Source organism: Silene latifolia, chromosome 10, assembly GCF_048544455.1.
Source record: "Silene latifolia isolate original U9 population chromosome 10, ASM4854445v1, whole genome shotgun sequence".
NCBI lineage: Eukaryota > Viridiplantae > Streptophyta > Magnoliopsida > Caryophyllales > Caryophyllaceae > Silene > Silene latifolia.
The window spans coordinates 52,132,762-52,152,790 of NC_133535.1; the positions used below are offsets into that span (position 1 = coordinate 52,132,762).

Genomic DNA, 20,029 nt, shown 5'->3' on the forward strand with positions numbered 1-20,029 from the left:
CGGGTCAATTCAGGTTCGGGCCAAACTCCGGTCTTGAGTTCAGGTGTTGGGTCGAGTTATTTGAGTCGGGTCATTCAGACCAGGTCAATGTTCCTTTGTCTAGTGGTGCTTGATGGCGCGTGGGAGACCATGCATCGAGGGTGGGACTTTAAGGGTGGCGTTGAGCGTGGTGATTGTGCATCGCGGATCGTGGATGATGGTAGCAGAACAGCTAGTATGAGGTCACGGGTAGGGGCATGCGTTTAGAGAGTCTTGACCCTAAATGTGCGGGTTATTATCGGGTTGGGTAGTCTTTGAATTCGGGTTGAAAAGAGCGGGTTTCAATCGGTTTTCCGGGTCAGGTCATCTTTTGACAGCTCACATATGAGGAAAGATTCTCCACATTATTTTATGAGAAATTAAAAGATGAACTCATTGTTGCCATTTTCAATCAAATAATGTTTGATAATCCTTCCTATAACTTCTTAATGTGTGCCCTTAGGGCACACGTTAGAAAAAATAAATACGACTCTGTAAGGCGTTTAAGCTAGGTTACATATTGCCAAAATGCCCAGAACAGCATCTGCGCTTCCTATGGATCTTCTCGGGCATGTCTCGTGAATGGTACAGCGTCCTACATCTGGCCAAGAACTACTGATTTTCTTACATCACGTCCTTGCCAGAATATGCTTTAATTCCTCCAACATATGTAGCCTCAATGGAAGCAAATGCTTCTTGTTCGAGGCTCTCCCAGGAGTTTGTTGATAGTACTACAAAATCTGCCAGTTTTCCGGGAGACAATGATCCTATGTTTTTGTCGAGATGACATGCAAAAGCAGCGGAGATGGTGTGCCTGCACGTATGAGTGACTTGCAGCGATCAAGGATTGATTTGATATATGAAGGCACAAACACAAGAGACAAGACATACACAAAGGCAACCAAGTTGGAGCGAAGGTGGGAAAGGTCCAAATCCCATGTATGGAATCCTCGTTGATTTAACTTGGTATTAAATCATGACTATAAGACATTAGCTAGGGATCGGCCGTGCAGCATAATTTCACCTGATTAGGCATAAATGTCGCCATACCACCTCCAATTGAATTGCGGGTAAGACTTAATGCCATAGCCACATAGGTTTAAGGCACTATGTTAATCAAACTCGAATGCAAGTATCGGACATGGTGTCCATGTCAGAGTGTTAGCCATGCTATTTTGAGATGATATTGTCAGTACACAATGAACTTAGTTACAAGTGTTGTGTCCGAACTAAAACAGTGTCTTGTCAGTACACCACATGCAGCGAAAGTCAAAGGTGCAAAATAAAATGCGAAGACAAATTGATGAGACTTACGCATCTAGGGCATCATTGAATGTGACACGTTCTGATGGGATCCACGGCGCCTCCCATGTTGGTGGAATTCTCTTCACCGCTGCCCTTAATGTATTCATCGGATCAAGATCTGCAACCTGAAAATACATAGCTGAAGACATCAAAACTACCAAGAACCAGGCTATTAGCATAACACTGCTAAGAGTTCATCAAGACTTGGCACTTAGAGAAGAAAATGAACCAATGAAAACAGAACGACATAGATCGAGTCAAAGATCTTACAGGCCAATCAGAGCCAAAAGCTAATAAGGAATGACTTTTTTTAAGGGTATGAAAGAGATAAGATCCTTTTTCGGCTCGCTCCTTTCCCAATTTTGTTGCTGCATAATTTGCGTCATCAAGAAGGTGCTGTGGCTGTAAAATTCGCAACTAACTGGATTAAGAAGCACACAAAACCATTCAAGGTGGAGGACAATTACATACTCCCTCCAGTTCGTTATAATGTTCCCCTTTGTCTTTGGCACGATACTTAAGAAATACTATTAAAAATGAATAAAAGACATTGGTGGGGTTGGTGTTAGGAGAGAGAAATGAATTATTAGGAGTTAAATAAGGAGTTGTGGGGCCAAAACATTAGGAAAAATAATAAAATAGGAGTAAAAGAGTTGTGTGGGGTTTGGTGATAGGAGAGAGGGATAAATAAAATAAGAGTAAAAGTTATCAAAAAAGGAAAGGGGAACATTACTTGAATAATCCGTTTCGGGAAAGGGGGAACATTATAGCGAATAAGAGGGAGTATTATTTTCTCTGTGGAAAATGAGAGTGAGGAAGAAAGCAATTTGTGTTGGACGGTCTTACCATAATGTTATGATTACATTTGTGGGTTTTAGCATTCAACACTTAAAAATAAAAATGGAGGTTTTAAAATCAAGCTCAAAGTTTGACTTGCCAAAATGACTTATTGTTAGAAGATCTAAAAGCTCATTCTTTTATCATAACCATCATCGTGTAACCTTGAAACCTCCCAAGTTTGACTATAACATTACCGCAACACTGTTTCATTACTCATAGAGGAGTGTTTGTTTCCAAGATTTGACATCCACTAGAAAGCAAAATTACATCAGAGTTTGTGAGAACTAAATCCATCAATGAACAGATTAAAACAAATTCAGAATCACCTGTACAGAAGCAACAACTCCTTGTTTGCCAAATCGAACACTTGAATCAGGTGCCAAATGCTGAGCATGCTCAATCTAAAGTCACCAAAATCACAGGTTTACCAAATTGACCAGTAAGATAGTGAATGCAGAAACTTTTGTTGAGCCAACTACTCCCCCGCCCATTTATATTGTCCCCGTTCAACTGTGACAGCTAAACGATGTAGACTTTGACCGATATTTTCTCACAATATACAACTATCTAAAAATGATAAATTATTAGGGTTGATAAATCAAACATGACGAAACTTGGTAAATGACATATATACAAAGTTGACATTAGTTGGCCCTTAGAGTCAAATGGGACAATTAATTTGGGATGTAGGGAGTCCTAAACTCACTCAAATCAAACCTTCTTACCCTAAATCTCCTGTCCTTGATTCCATTTGTATGAGCAACTGACTCATACATGTCCAGGATTAAGTCATTTGCTCTATCACCAATTGCATGAATAGCAACCTGTAATATGAGAGCATAAACATTTTAAAGGGCTATTCTATTTACAACATGTAAAGACAAATATTAGATGAAAATAATGAGGAATCACCTGCAATCCAGAATTGTCAGAAGCTATAGTCATGTTGGTCAAGCTATCCAGGTCCATCACTTGAAGGCCAGATGTCTCGGGATCATTAACATATGGCTACGTGAAAAGAAAAGAAAAAAAAAAGGTCATGTTGTTTGGCTGCCCTCGCCGAAACACATACAAATCATGTGAATTACAAAAACGGCTGGTTGTTTGGTTACTCAAAATCACTTGAAACGGAATTACCTTGCAACTCTAATTCCTCCAAAATATAGGAAGTTGCTTACCTCCCTAGGTAAGCTGGACTTCCTACATGAATGGTTGAGTTGAAAAAGAAAGATGGATTTATAACAAATCAAACGACCACTTTAAAGACTATTGAAACTATAATCACATCTATAAATGACAAAATCTAAAAGATAGAACATCACGCCAATTTAAGCTTGGAGAAAAGAATCGCGAATTTCACCAATCACCAAAAGCATTAAGCACCACTTAGAGAAAAATTCTAGCATTAAAAAAATCATTATATTTCTAGGCTAAATTGTTGATTGTACCTATTATACACATTTCTTACCAGAATACTATTACCTAATATAATTTTTTTTCATGAACTAATACTACCTATTGTGACACTTTTGTTACTAATAGGTAGATAAAAAGACCACCATTCAGCTTTTTAAGTAATTTCTGGTTAGTTTTAGTTTGTTCAGTTTTCTCTTTTAAAAAATAGTTTGTTGAATTTTTAGTTGCAATCTTTTGTGCCTTTTTAATGGCTAACCAAATTGATGTAGTGTGCAAAAGATGTCAAAAATCACTTACAAAGTTTCAAAGTTCATTTTATATAACAAATTGTAGGATTAATAGGTAGTAATTTTTGAAAAAAAAAAAATGTATTAGACCCATAATATGTAAGAACAAGCATATACTAGATCATTACGACTTAGTTTTCCTTTTTAATTGTTATATTTAGAGGAAGACACACGCTCACAAGAATAATTTTGATGTTCATGGGTTTCGAGTCTACGGCATGAGTACCTATAACACGTCTCAATGATTTATTTCCAATCTATTTAAAGACACCTCAGTTTCATCTAAAATGCTTACCTCATAAAATAGGGCGCTGTTTGATCCCAGTGACCCATCAATATAAGCCTTGACACCCCCAAGGTAAAGCCACTGGTTAACAACATCACCTGTCCTCTTCTTGAGCTCCTGATTCATGTAATACACATAATATTTTATAGACTAAAATAAAGATCTCTCAAGACAAAAATAGAACAAATAAATAAAAAGAGAAATGTATAAATGCATACAGCCAAGCGCGACCAAGTTTGGATAGGAAAAAACACACAAACTCTGATCATCATATTCCCAGATTTTGCTGCCCAACTATAGATATCTGCAGAAATACATGAATCGGATATATATTATAATATAACTCAGTGTAGAAACCAATATTTAACTCTCCGTCAACGCTATTAATTGATATAAGAAGGATGGAATGGAAATTATCACATCCCTGAAATTCAGGCATTCAGTTCACTTAAAACATTACTGAGACATGTTATAGATTATGAAAAGCTTGTAAGTAGGGTTGAGCAAAAAATCCGATTACCCGGTAACTGGTCCAAAATATTGGATGCGATCCACAAATTAAGTTTACATCGGGTATCCGATCCGATTTTATGCATATTTGAATTGGAAATGGATGATTCCATATTTCCAATGGAGCCAAAGATTCATTACTCTTTGGTTCTGGATTATGATGGAATAAAGCAAAATGGCTCACTAAAGTGGCCGCGCTTCTTTCTCTTGTGAAGTAGTGGTTCTTCGATGCAGTTCTCGACACAATTTTCATCTTGGGTCATTCGGAAACAGCCTCTTTGTGTTGCTAACACAAGGGTAAGGCTGCGTACATCCCTACCTCCCTCCACACCCACCCCCCCTCCCCCAGCAATTTGCGGGAGCCATTGAGGCACTGGGGTAATGTTGTTGTTGGATTGGAAATGGATATTAGTTTTAAAACATTTAGAATTTTGATCCTATCCAAAAATATATTTTCCCCTTACATATATACTCCCTCCATACCAGACCAATGGTAACGTGGTAAAAAATGGGGTTTTTAAGAAAAGAAGGTAAAAGCAGGGGTAAAGAGGGAAAAAAATAGGTGGGGCATGTAATTGTGGGTTTAATTATGGATTAATAGGTGGGGTATGTAATGGCTTTTTGTGTAAATATCAAAAGGGTATAAGGATAACTTGGTAATGTTGTGGCCCAAAAAAGGAATGTTACCATTGGTGTGGTACGGCCATATTAGGTAAGTGTTACCATTGGTCTGGTATGGAGGGAGTACTAATTATTCTTTTAGTTTAATATTAATTTTTGATTTTATGAGTCTTTAATTTTAGAGTTTGATCCTTTTTTTTTTGTGTGTAGGGGAGCCACAAGAGCGATTTTGATGCTTACGAGATTTGAACCAGTCACGAGTACCAGTGACTTTACTAACTAAGTTGGTTGATATCAGCACACTGTGATCCTTCAAGCGGGGCTGTTAGAACTTAGAATGTTCGTACATTTATCTATTACAATGGAATTGTTCCTTTTTTTCGTGTTTTGAAATTTTAACTGCTATCTCTAAGTATAATTCATAAATTGGACACTCTTATGTGAAGAAATGATCAAAATTCATTTAGTGGTGTGACCGGATTGATTAATTTCATGCATAAAGATACAACCTTATAGAACAAAAACAGATAAATGGTACTTCAATTTTATGTCGAGATTAATACATTATTAGAGTATACGGAAACAAAATCAAATCATCATACAAGATGATGAATACGATAATGTTTCGAATTTAATTATTCAACTAAATTCCAAAAGATGGATATCTGATTGATGATATTTGCATCCAGTCCGATTATTTTGGATATCCGAACCATTTGGATATGTATATCTGATTTTAACAATTTATAGTATGGATATCCAATCCGAACTAACACTTTGGATCGAATATATGATCCGTACTTTGGCCTACTTAATAGATTTGTAAAAAAATTGACGACCTCGTAAACCAAACCGAAAATAACCCACTTTTTTCGACCCAGGCCCGGAAGTATTACCTATCAGTCTGAGATGAGCCAATCCCTAGTTATTATGAGATTACAAAAGTACTCCCTCCCATCCAAACCAAGGCAACATGGGAGGGAGCACAAGTTTTAAGAGAAGAGAGAAAAGGTAAGGGTAGTATTGGAATTGAAGTAGGACCACATGTAACTTGATTATAGAAGGGCCACAAACATGATGGCATTGTATGTAAATAAAAAGGGTGTATGAGGACTAGAGGAGTCTTTAGTAATGTTTTTTACCAAAAAAGGAATGGGTAGTTTGGTTTGGATGATCCGAATAAGGCAATTGTTACCTTTGGTTTGGATGGGAGGGAGTATTACTTATCATTTTCCTTAGGCTCTCTATCACAGCACAACTATTACGAGTAATTTTTAAATAATAACGAAATAACATTTGCCAAGGTTTACTCTTAACTAATATCATAAATTAAACTAGGTAAGTATGAAATTGGAGAATAGCTATATTTAAAATATAAAAAAATAAAAATAAATAAACATTCCGTAAAAGGCATTAATCTACCCATATATCGAACTGTATACACCCGACCAGTACAAACCCGTATTTTCCCAAACCCGAAATAAATGTGACCCGTATTCTACCCGAACCCAAAATAACTGAACTCGTAACCCAGCCGCCTGACCTGTTTGACAGGTCTACTTGTAACTTGTAAGTGATGAAGAATAGCTCTAAAAATCGAATAATCATATAAAAATTAACCAAAGAACTGTCTGACAGATTAAGATCCATCTAAGTTTTAAGTTTCCTTCCTATAATCTGATACCTGTAAAATCTTGCCATGATAACTCCGTTGAAGAGCCAGGAAAATATCTTCCCAAATCAACCACTGTTGTCACTCCTTTTGTCAAAGCATAACTGCTGGCCGTTAACAATGCTTCCCTCCTTTCGTCAATAGAAGGCTGTGGGACAAATTGATGTATCAATTGCATTGCAGCATCTATCAGCAGTCCAGTAGGCTCTGTATGAATGGAAGGGTTAGTGGCTCTTTGCTAGGTTCGAAATAATTTTGTGGAACTAACAGCATCAAGGTAAATTACTTATGCACAAACTAGTCCTAGTGGCTGTGAAATATCGAAACAATTAGCACACGGTGAGATAGCTGACTCACTCATATAATGGTCAATGCCATCTATTAATTGTAGTTAAAAAAACCAAAATGCTTAATTATCTAATTTATTTCCTTTCTTTCAGTACTGGATTTCCATTTCACACCATCTCCAACTGTGAAAAAGTTGTCATGCTTCAGTGAAAAAGCGAACACCTACCTCCATCTGCTGTTCTCATTATGGTCCCACCAGCAGGATCTTTGGTATCTCGGCTAATTCCAGCAAGTTTGAGGGCCAGAGAATTAGCGAAACCCATATGACCATCCATTCTTGATAGCCAAACCTGTAAAGGATTGGTATATTAACAACCAATTCTAAGAATGAAATTCTAATGGACCATATAAAGTTGCAAAATGTAAATGAACAATACAGGATTGTGAGGAGTAATATCATCTATCCAAGTCGTCATCGGCAATTCTCCACCCCAACGGTTGTTGCTCCATCCACCACCCAAAACCCAAGCACCTTCTTTCTTACCTACAAAAGTTTCACCAAAAACATCGTTGGTGACTGACATAATCAAACTCGACCAACCAACCTTAAACAGATAAATAGTGATATATTCTACATCCATCCTCAATTAATGGTCGCCCATTTGATTTTGGTGGTTTGCCACACACAATGTAAAATTCAACATTATTTGACTTTATCAGAACTACTTTGTGATAAAATATTGATCGAAGTGACATCATTTGACCACCAAGTGAAACGGGACAAATATATATCAGATGGAGGGACTAATGATAACATATGACAGAGTTTCTCTGGTACTCAAAAAACATTTGTTCATGTTCCTCTAACTAAGTCAAGAGACGGAATAAAACGTCACTGAACAAATTTCTAGACTTGCCAAGGGCTTGACATCAGTTTAAATGCATGCATTAGCTTCCTGTCCTGCTAAAGCTAAACTGTTTAATTATTTTAATTGAAAGTTTCCAGCTACCAACAATATCTCACTTTTTAATTCATTGTTTGTAAAATAGAAAAATGTATCCCTCAGCAAAGGAGCATTCACTCTACCCATGCCGGTTTTGCTCAAAGCAAGACAAGACAAGTCACAGACAAATTGTCTAAATACTAGTGTAAATTTGAAAGAAAAAATACATGTTTTCAACATGACATTAGAAATGCATTTACTTTTCCTTGACTTGATGATTTAAACGAAATAGTGATCATGACTTACTTTTAGCTTCCACTTCAATCTTTTTTATAAATTCTTCTCTCGTACTAACTCCATAAAGCTTCACTCGAGCCATCTGTATAATGTGAGATAAGAAATACCAAGACGATGGATTCCATTAGATTTCGTGATGGCAATATTTTAGAATTTAAAGAGGCAGGCTGCCCTGGATATGTAAATTCAGGCTAATCAAAATTCCATTCAAGCATTGGGCAGCAATCTTTAGTTGAAATTCTCCACAAGCTTTTATATATGAGATTCCACATTTTGCTTCGATATGATATTTCAGGGCGGGCCTGTTATTATTGTTTGCCTCAGAAACCCTCACTTGTTTGATTTCAACTATTTTCAAGTGTTCGTAAGAGATTAAGAACACATTTCTGACCGAATGGAATCAGGAAAAGAGCGAGAACGTTTAACAGCAACAAGGCCAACAACAATAATAATACCGTCAAGCGCTTCAAGGGCACTTGATGATGGTGGGGCAAGGGGATCGGATGTACACATTCTTATCGCTGTGTAAACTCATAGAGGCTGTTTTTTTTTAAATTATTACGCGTAATGAAAAATCGCATTGACTGCCTGATATTCATTATAAAAAGAATCACAACCAATTTAAAGTCATTTTGCTTTACTCCACCATAATCCACAACCAAAGAACAAGGAGAACTTTTAAATAGCCAAAGTAACATTGCAGAACACTAAGTTTCAAGAATCGAGGCATAAAGCCAACAGATTTAAATTAGACTCAACTCATGTTCTATCCAAATTGGCCCGAAATCCCTTTTTTTATAGCTATTTAATGAATTTTATCCTTCGAAACCTTGAGTAGATGGAACGAATTTAGATGTAAATATTAAAACCGTCGGGAGTATTAAGATGTACGCATACTAAATTGCTGGACAAATCAAACAATTCAAAGACACAAAAAGGCTGTGTAACAACATTCAGGGAAAAGAAAAGCCTTTTCTATTTAAAAAAAAAAAAAAAAAAAAAACCTGTCAAAGTCACAAAACTAAAAAAACATAGTAGCACAATTTAGTGAAAAGGGAGCCAGGGTCTCATGCAAACCTGTAACCCGCCAGACAGTAAGTGTAAGTGGGCATCTACGAATCCAGGAACAACAACTTTCCCCTTAAGATTCAGCCTTTCTGTTGTGGGGCCTTCAAATGCCTTCAGTAGAAAGAGAAATAAAAAAAAAAATTAGTTCGTGATACAATGGAGCATATAGGAGCGTCTCACATGGAATCTTCTCATGTATCTCATATTTCCCCTTAAGATTGGGATGACTACGTTTTTAACAGTTGCAATCGTCGTATTACAAAGATATGAACTCCTCATAAGTCATAAACTCAAAGAGTTGCCCCAAACCATTACTTGATAAATGATTCAAGAGTTAATCAAACAATACACACAATAACCAATAAAACCTGTTTAGGGTCACTTGCTTTAACCAATAAAACCGTCTCATACAAAACTAAGTTACGGAAACAAAAAGAGAGAGGAAAACAAAATAAAAATAAAAATAAAAATAAAAAATCAAGGAAGAAAACCTGGAGAGAGGAGAAGTTGCCAATGCTCAGAATGTGGCCATCTTTAATAGCCATGGAATCAGCAAAAGGAAGAGAAGGGTCACTTGTGTATATGAAAGCATTTGTCACCAACAACTCCGCAACAACCGGCTTCTCTGCAAAATTTGAATGTTAACAATAAGCATAATACCAAATATTAGTTAAATTAAATTAAACTGCATAATCAAAGTGGGTTTTTTAGGGGGACATTACTGGAAGAAGGTTTAAGAAGGATGACGGAGAAGATAATGGCGATAATGGCCGAGATAAACACTGTCTTCATTTTCAGTCGTCGTTCTTATCAAACACTTGTTATTTCTACTTTGGTAGCAACTCAAATACAGCCTCACGACTACTATTTTTAAAGGCGGTGTTATTAAAGATAAAAATAAGTTTTTTAAATTTTTGGGTTTTTTTTGATAATTACCTTTGTATTATCAAGTTTTAAGAACTACTACCAAAATAATTTTCGCTTAAAAACTACTACCAATAAGTTTGAATTTTTTTAAAAACACTATCAAATCTCATCCAAACTCAATAAAACACAATCTCATCCATTTATTTTTGAATTTCCATCATAAGTTGTTAATTTTATCCCTTAAACTAGTTAATTTGATGAAGTTTAAGCAACTTTTTTACCTTAATTACGTTAGATAGGTGAATTAGATGAAACTAATTTAAAGTGATTTTCCCCCAAAATGATTAGCAAACGATAGTATTGTTAATGTTAAAGGGATAAAGTTTACACCTTAAGATGAAAATTCAAAAATAAATGGTTAAAGTTGTGTTTTATTGTGTTTGGATGAGATTTGGTAGTGTTTTTAAAAAAAATCAAATTTACAGGTAGTAGTTTTTAAACGAAAATTATTTTGGCAGTAGTTCTTAAAACCGTGTAGTATAAAGGTAGTAGTTATAAAAAAAAACCTAAATTTTTTTTGGATTTTTCTATGTAGTTTTTTTTTTTTTTATGTTTTATGATTTTCTATATGGTACTCTTATTTTTACTAACTTTTATAGTACCTCAAATTTTAATTAAAAATCATTAGGTGTGAGTGTGTGACCTTGCTCTCTAAATTCCATCAAATTTGGTTAATTATTGCGGTTAAGTGTGATTTTTATTGAATGACTAGGCATGAGTCGACAATGACTTGACATGAATTGGCATGATGTGGCAGTGACTTGGCAATGACATGGATTGACTTGGATTTATCTCTTGTAAATCTCAGTCTCTTCTCTCCCAGTAAGTTTTCTAAGAGACCGTCTCTCACTACACTAGTGAGAGACAACCGATAAATAAACCAAAAACTAACTAAAAAGGAAAAGATACTCCTCCAAGTTTTATCCCTATTTCCTTCCAGTAGGTCTCATGAGAGACCGTCTCTTACTAATTTAGTGAGAGACATAATACGGAAAAAAGAAATTCAGTGGGTCCCTCACTCCATCATGTGATAGGTCTCTCAATAACGCTATTGAGAGACCGTCTCTCTGGAGTTTTTGTGATTTCCCTTTTGAGTCTATTTTCCTATCTTTCCCTTTCCTTTTTTTATTATCTTTTATTCATTATTTATTAATCATCTCTCCTAAAAAGTCAACAACTTCCACTACTTTATTCATTATTTATTATTTTCTCTCTCCATAACTCACACTACTTTATCCATTCTTTATTGTTTTCCTTATTTTTGGTGTAAAAAGCAAAGGGGAAGACTAAGAATTTGGAGGGAGTAATAACTAACTCTTATGCGAGAGGTCTCTCACTAACAGTAATGAAAGATCGTCTCTCTTAAGAATCTGTGCTTTTTTTAATCCCACTATAAGATCATTTTGAAACCATTCAACAAACCATCCAACTTCTTATCCTCTATTTCTCTCTCCATCTCATGCGTACATCTTCTTCAACCTTCACGTCTGATATGTAATTATTTAGTCATGTTTCTCCCCTCTTTTCTATGCGTTTTGATCCGTTTTGAGACGGTTTATATACCTATTGCTTGCATTTTGTGTCCCAATTCCTTGTACTATGAGTTTGTATCTCATCTTGTAGGATTTGAGATGGAAATGAGGAAACGGGAGCAAGAGATGCTGTCTTGAAGATAGCATTGAAAAGAAGAGGAGAAAACCCTGAGAAGAGTGTCTCAGCCGGTTGGTCGGCAGCCGGTCTTCCGGTTGGGCACCTACCCCATTGAGCCAAGGGAAGAAAAGAATCAGAAGGTTCCCAGTCGGGTAGCGCACCGGCAGCCGACAGGCCGGCTGGGGGTACCTAATGACATTTGAGAAGTTGGTTTTTGAAGGAAAATTACAGAAGACTCTCAGCCGGGCAGCCCGCCGGCCCTCCGGCTGGGTATATTTGATGACCAAGATTTGAAGAGAAACTTACAAGAGCCTCCCTGCCGATCAAGCCACCGACGGCCTGTCAACCGGCTGAGCCTCCCCGACTACATCTTTCTTTCCTTTGTAACTTTTGACCTAGATTTTGGAAAAACTATAAATACCCCCTCCCTACTTTCATTTGTAAACAATACCCTAGATCTAAAGATTTTCTATTTTTATGTTATGCTTTCCATAATCAAGTTTTAATCTTTCCCTAATTATTCCTTAATTACTCCTTAATTTAGTTTAGATCTAGTTAAATTCAATAGTTTACATCTTAGTAGTTGGGTTGTAATTGAAGATTTGAAGAAAGTCTTCCATTATTGATCCAAAGCTTGAATCTTTCCTAAGTGTTGGTATAATTTCCTTCCTTATTTACTTTAGTTTTGAATTGTTTACATTTCTATTTTATTTTAATTGTTGTTTGAAGTAGTTTATATTTGTTGCTATGTTGATGTTGTTTTCTTCATTTATTTACATGACAATTGTTAGCATGTGTGAGTATCCCCTCTAAGACTTAGGGGGACTTTAGGTAAGGGTAGGTTGGTGAATATGAGTTGTTAACATATGGTTTGTGGGTAAAAGTTTGGTCTTTGTACACATGCATTTAAAGTGTTTGATGAAATGTTTGTATGAAAGTTCAAACCTTTTGTTGATATATGTTTAACATCTACTTGATTGAGAATGAAAAAGGGATGTTTGATAGTGTGTGTGTGTGTGTGTGTGTGTGTGTGTGTGTGTGTGTGTGTGTGTGTGTGTGAAGGATTGGAAGCAAGGTGAAAACTTTGTGAAATATTTTGGGATTACTAAGGGATTAGTTGTCAAACCTAGGCCAAACCACTACTCATAACTTGTTAAACCTATAATCTCCTCTACTATACTTAAGTGAACCCGAAAGTCTTAGCTTTTATAAATTTGCTTAACTCATTTATTGCCTTGCTTTATTTCTTGTTATTAGTTTACATTCTAGCAATTAGTTAAACAAACCCTTTCAATTATTTAGGCTAAACTTGATTTGAACAAGCTAAGTACAAGTCCCCGCCATCTTTGCGAACGATCCCTAATTATACTATTTTAATTAGGAGTTCTTACAAATTGTTTTTGGTGTGAGCACGACGACAAAACTCACTCATCAAAATGGCGCCATTGTCAGAGATGACGTTATATTGTACTTAGTTGGTTAGAGTCTAAGTTTTAGTCTTTGTGTTATTGGTTGCTTCTTTGAGTAGTGTCTTGTTTCTTGTAGAGTGTTTGTGTTATTACTTTCCTCTAGTGCCTAAAAATACTAGGAGACTAACGATTTGTTGAAATGTATGCCTAGAGGAGACGGTAATCCTTTGCTTAGGGACCCGGAACCGGAAAGGCTCTATAGATCTTTGAGGACAAGGACCTTAGCAAGGGTTAGAATTTCCAACTCGGCAACTTTTAACCAAGCTAGCACATCCACCCAAACACACCTTGAAACCACCATTCAAGTGCAAACAATCGGCACAATTGATCCCTTTGAAGAAAAGCCCTTTTACAACACCCAAATCCCAAACAAACCACCTCAAACTCCACCAAATACACCTCTTATTGAACCACAAATGGCCGCTCTAAGAGACCATAACCGGCCAAACCTGGGTGATTATGCTTCTCCAATCAACTTTGGTACCTTGGCTCCTAAAAACTTTGAAATCCACCCCGCACAATTCGAGTTGATTGAGAAGGATTGATTTAGAGGTAACATTGATAAGGATGCCAATGCTCACCTTAGGAAGTTCAAGAGTAAAATTGCAATTATGAAGAGAAATGGAGTGCCCGAAAACACCTTGAGGTTAATGTTGTTTCCCATTTCATTGAGAGACAAGTCGGACCGGTGGCTAAACATTCACCCACCAAATACATTCACTAATTGGGATGACTTGGCCAAGGCCTTCCTTGCCAAGTACTTACCCTCTTCTAAAACCGCCATGCTCCGAAACGAAATCACCACATTTCAACAAAAAAGATGGAGAATCTTTGGGAGAAGCTTGTGATTGGTTCCAAAACCTTATAGCCCGTTGCCCACATCATGGAATTCCCGAATGGTACATTACTCAAACGTTCTTTCAAACTCTATTGCCAAGAACTAAGGAGATGGTAAATGCCTCCGTGGGGGGAAGGTTTGACCATTTGGGAGATGCCGAAGGCTCGGCCCTCATCAAGAGAATGGTTGACCTCGAAGCTAATTATGGGTCAAGAGGAAATACTTTGAGGAGAAATAGCTGTTACCCTCAAGAGAATTTCTCAAATTCTAATGCCGAAACAAATGCCAAGCTAGATCTTCTCACAAAGAAATTTGAGGAAATGACAAAGAAACAAGTGAATCAAGCATGTGTCTCCCATGATCCTCCCATAGAGGAGGATGTTCAAGGACCTTCTTATGAGTTGTGTGGAGGGATGTGTCACACCTTTGATGTAAGTGCCAACAATGTATACAACATGGGTGGTGAAGAGAATATCCAAAATGTTAATGCCTTCCAAAGCTACAACAACTCCATGAGACAACCAAGGCCCTCCTACAACCAAAACAACTATAACCTAAACTCCAATTTTTACCATCTGGGTATGAAGAACCACCCATACATGAGCTACAAGAGTACTAATGTGTAAAACCCAAAACACATTCAACCACAAGCCCAAAACACCAATCCACCCGGATTTTCTCAAGCAAGGGGTGGAGGGCAAAATCAAAAGAACAATTTTGGGAACAACTTTGGGAACCAAAATCAAGGGTTCAACAACAACCAAAACCAAACCTTTGGGAACTAAAATCAAGGGCACCAAGACTTTGGATACAACCAAGGAAACCAAGGTTGGAATCAAGGGTTCCAAGACCAAGGTTTTAATCAAAATTTCCAAGGACAACAAGGGTATAACCAAGAGTCTAGAGGAAATTACCAAGGAAACCAAAGTCAAAACAACAACCAAGGCCCAAACAATCGCTTTGACTATGGGTTCCTGATGAGTGCCTATTTTGTGTCAATTTCCCCCTTCTTCTCTATGCATTTTTCCCAAACCTACACGGTTTTTGACCCTTCTAGCTTGCATTTTGTAGCTTTAGTCCTGTACTACGAGTTTTATGTCCCTCCTTGTAGGTTTTACATTGGGAAGAGGATTAAGGGAGCTAGCAAAGGACCTCACAAGGCAAGCATAGGGAAGAAGATTGAAGGAAAGCGTAGCAGGACTCCCAGCACGCCGGCCGGCAGCCGGCTCACCGGCTGAGAGTCCCTCCAGTCGTACTATAACAAAGGAAGTGAAAGAGGACTTCTTGCCGGCTTGCCGGCAGCCGGTCAACCGGCTGGTAGTCCCTCCTTGGAGCCGGTCAACCGTCTCATCGTACCTGGAAACTTAAGTTGTGCTGAAAGTTCCAGCGGGTTTCCAGCCGGTCCAGGACCCGCGGCCGGCCGGCCTGCTCAGACTCCTTCTCCCCGCATTTCTATTTCCTTGTAATTTTTAACCTAAATGTTTGTAAAACTATAAATACCCCTCTCCTAATTTATTTTAGACACACAACCCTAGATCTGAAACTTTTCTTTAATTTATGCAATCTTTCCTTAATCAAAGCACTAATCTTTCCTTAATCAATATTAATTACTTAGTAAAATTAGCTTAGTAGTAGTTATCATCAATTGTTTATATTTGGTTATTGAGTTGTAATTTGGAGATATTGAAGAATCTCTTCATTAATTCAATCAAAGTGACCATCTTTCCTTATTGTTGGTACATTTCTCTTCCTATTTACTTTGTCTAAATCAATAGTTTACATTTCATTTTCTTATTTTCATTGTTATAATTTACACCGTGCTTTCCGTTATGTTTAGTTGTTTTTCTCAAATTGTTTGCATTTACTCTTTGATTATGTGTGAGTAGTGACCCCCTAGGGTTGAAGGGGATTCTAGGTGTAGATACCTCATTTCTGCACCTCCCGCAAACCACCCGGTGATGATTGGGCCGCATGTTTGGTACGCGGAACGATTTGTGACAGTTCGTAAGTTTATCGTCAAGTGATTGCTCAAACACTGATGTCTGCCTCTTAGTTGTCATCTACGCGCCGATACGGTCGTTTTGACAGTAATTAGAGTACATTTGGAGTTCGGGCCTAAAACCGTTTTCATTTTTTGATAACTGCTAAATCCCGAGTCAGAATGTTCTGGAATGTTCTGGATATTTCTATTCCATATTTTATAAATCTTTCACAATCTTTTATTCTTTGGTAAAGTATTTCCCGTAATATTCATACAAAATATTAAGGAAAATAAGATTATCCCGTCATTCCATAAACCAAACACGGAAATCTTTCTTCCGCAGAGGAAAACCACTTGGGAATAGACGCAGCAGTCTTTGCGCGCTCTTTCCAAGAGACGCAGATGATCGCCGCGCCTCTTCCCGTCCTTTCTCGCGTATTTTTCGTATCTTTTTCATATCTTTTCGAGATTCACTTCCAAAGTTTCTCCGAAAACCCTATTCCTTCACGTGATTAGTATAAATAGGAGCCTTCGCTCCTCATATTTCTCACGCGAGTGTCCGCCCTTCTCTTCTCCCTTTGCATTCTAGACCACGTTCTTACTTTTTGGCGTCTACGTGCTTGAACATTCGACCACGTAAGCTCGGATCCTTTTGAGTACCAGCCTCGTTTGCATGACCGACCAATTTGACCAACTCCACAATTAATCAACTTAACTAATCTTAATCGTTTTCCTCTTACGAGGGCACTTTCGTCTACATTCGAGTCGAGCATCACTAATCGTAAACTTAATTCATCTCGTTTCGTCAAACATGCAAGTCTGAGGGTGTAAATCTCTCTTTTATTATTGTTATTTACTTTTTGTATCATTAATGTAAGGTTTATGTCGAAAATACTCGTTAAAACCGATTTCTAAAACCGTGCTTTAAAACCCTTTTTACGGATTACCAGAAGATAACCGTCGAGAAAGGACGCAAAGAATCGCTGTGCGCGTCTCTTGAAGGGGACGCAACACCTGCTGCGCCTCTTCGTGAGGCTGCCGCAGTTCCTGCTTCCTTTCTTCTTCCTTCGTCCTCTGTAAATTCGTTTGCTTTTATTTGTTTTCGTTTTCTTCAATTCTTTGACGTATAATCACAATAATTTCACATGTATATTGTTCATCATCATTAATACGTTTAATTAATCATTAAATTCGACTTAAATCCCTTATAATCCAATATTTGCGGGTTTTCGTCATTAAACTCAATCCGGGTTGTAGAAATTCGATTTGTTCATATTGAGTTTCTGGAATTCGACCTTTGATATATTTCCATCTGTCTATTGTCTATTCGTCATTAGTTCGTCATTAATCCATCATATTTAACCTATTTAGTTCACCTATGTCACTAATCAATCTTTCATCCATGTAAATAATTCGTTTGCATCCGTCTCATCCATGTCTTATTGCTTTTATGACTCTTTCACATGTAATTAATGTATTAAATCACTTTCATCCGAGTCGAATATCGTAACCAATCCTTAAAATCATCAATTAACATTAACGATTTGCGCTCGGCTTCACGACCTGAACTCACCCTTGGAAATGTGACGCAAAGAATCGTGCCTCTTCCAAAGGGTGCGATCTCTTCGCTGTTCCAGGTTGATTTCTGCCTCTGAACTTCCGTTCTACCTTGACCTGTTTAATTAGTTTACGTATAATTAACTATTAACCATATTATCACCTACTGATTTGTTCGTTAATTTATTCCTTTATTCTTTCTCTCAAATTATCCGTTTTAGGAGTATTTTCGACATAAATCGCTAAACACGATGTAATTATTGTATTCTTTATTGTATTTATTATTGTATTTTGTATCATTTGTATGTTTTCACATGTAATTGAACCTTAATTCCAACTTCAACCCAATTGTTTGTTAAATTAATTGTTTACCGACTTCGTTAATCTCACATGCTAGGATCAAAACTTGGATGTTGCATTGCATGCATATAATCGACAATATATCGAGTATGAATAATTTCCCTAATCATTAGTAGAGGCCGCTATCGAGGCGGGCGGGATTAGGTGTTCGATCAAAAGAGCTTCCTAATACGTACCCTCACCCCTTACTCCGAACTCTCTTGAACATCCGTGTTCATTGGCATCCACGAGAGTCATTCTAGACATAGAATGCTAAGGGTAACGAGTTCTTGGTGTTCATGTCACTACTTTGTATCTTGACATGGCACGAGGTATTCGAACGGTTCCAATTTCCCATAAAAATTGGTGGCGACTCCACAAATGCAAACGCTTGTTTTCCAAGTGCCCCCGTGGCCCATGTCCACAGTTTGGCGACTCCGTTGGGGATAATACACTTACGTGTAGCCAAAAGGGTGAAACTTGAACAAGGTTAGGGAATAGTTTGTACAAGACAATTGTCGGTTTTCATAACTCGGTCTTCCTAGATCGTTTATTCGGCCTTCCTAGGCCCAACCCAACCCATTCGACCAATCGTCCCGTCTAAACGGTCCTAATTCTTATTTCGGCCTAAGGATGGATAGCGATTGACGTCATCCATACCATGATGCTTACTCTTGTTTGTATCAAGGACCTTCACTACTTGAGAAAATGGACTAGGAATCGGCCTTACTCTTGTTTGGTACGAGCCTCTCCACAGACTTCGGGTTTGATTGTTCGGTATGGCAACCCGCCCTTTAAACCAAAACCCTTTTAAATGCACTCGACATCCCGTTATAATGCTTGTATAAATGTTTGTACCTTACGTGATCACCATTTCTAAACAAAACCATGACGATTTTTGTAAAATTAAAACCCCTTTTAAAGTGTAAATTTCGAAAAAAGGCCCATCATTAGCGCAAAACCAAGTCGAAACTCTGTCCATTTGTCGAATCAAAATTTCGGGCCCAAGCCCATTTCAAAAAACCTCACTTCGAGTCCACTCCTACAACTACACTATAGTTGACTAGGGCACACATTTTCAAACTTTGTCTTTTCTTCAAAAGCTCACTGACACAAGTGGCACACACCCACTTCACGAGTCAATACTTTTCTTTCTCAGTAAGTGTTCTAGAACGGTCGATCGTGTTTTGATTCGTCGTCGATCTCTTATCCAGTTTCCAAGATGCCTGAAACAAGCGACGCAAACTTCAATCAACTCCAAGATAGTAATGATCGAATCCTAGCCGCGCTGGCTCAAATCCAAGTTACTCAAGACCAAGTGCATGATCGCCTTGACACCATCGAGGGCCGGATCTATACCGTAGAAACGAGGATTCCTCCTCGAGAAAGTGAAGTCGTTGATGACTTCGTGAATGACTTCAGGGACGACAGCCCTCCCATGGGTGTGATCATGCAACAAAAAACGACTCCAATACTTAGAGGAGCAATTGATGTACCTTAAAGGGGATGACATTTATAGGGAGAATAATCGCAAGTATGAGGCCGTAAATTCCAAGTTGCCAACCAACTTCAACATGATGGATATGAAGGAAATGTTGATTCATATACATACTAACATACTCATATATGTTATAAATTAATTGTCATAAAATTAAAACGGATTTTATGCATGCAAACAATAATAAAATAGAGGAGAAATCATGTCCTTACATTGTG

General features: G+C 37.5%; 1 protein-coding gene and 1 non-coding gene across 3 annotated transcripts; both read right to left on the reverse strand.

The window, feature by feature from the left end:
• Positions 1-364: 364 nt before the first annotated feature.
• LOC141605630 (protein LONG AFTER FAR-RED 3) lies at positions 365-10,416 on the reverse strand. 2 transcript variants are annotated; one of them, XM_074424490.1, is made up of 15 exons: positions 10,275-10,416; positions 10,044-10,177; positions 9,562-9,663; positions 8,494-8,566; positions 7,681-7,787; positions 7,470-7,593; positions 6,968-7,162; positions 4,371-4,456; positions 4,162-4,269; positions 3,076-3,171; positions 2,889-2,987; positions 2,490-2,564; positions 1,594-1,725; positions 1,333-1,448; positions 365-832 (listed from the first exon to the last, which is right to left on the reverse strand). In XM_074424490.1, exons 1-15 carry the CDS (start codon positions 10,342-10,344, stop codon positions 643-645), a joined length of 1,707 nt encoding a protein of 568 aa, XP_074280591.1. In that variant the 5' UTR covers positions 10,345-10,416; the 3' UTR covers positions 365-642. The 2 variants fall into 2 exon arrangements, with proteins under 2 accessions (XP_074280591.1, XP_074280592.1); XM_074424491.1 differs by lacking the exon at positions 1,594-1,725.
• Positions 10,417-14,380: 3,964 nt separating this feature from the next.
• Positions 14,381-14,488, reverse strand: LOC141610408 (small nucleolar RNA R71). Its single transcript, XR_012528318.1, has one exon. It is a non-coding gene; the product is annotated as a small nucleolar RNA R71 (small nucleolar RNA).
• Positions 14,489-20,029: the final 5,541 nt, after the last annotated feature.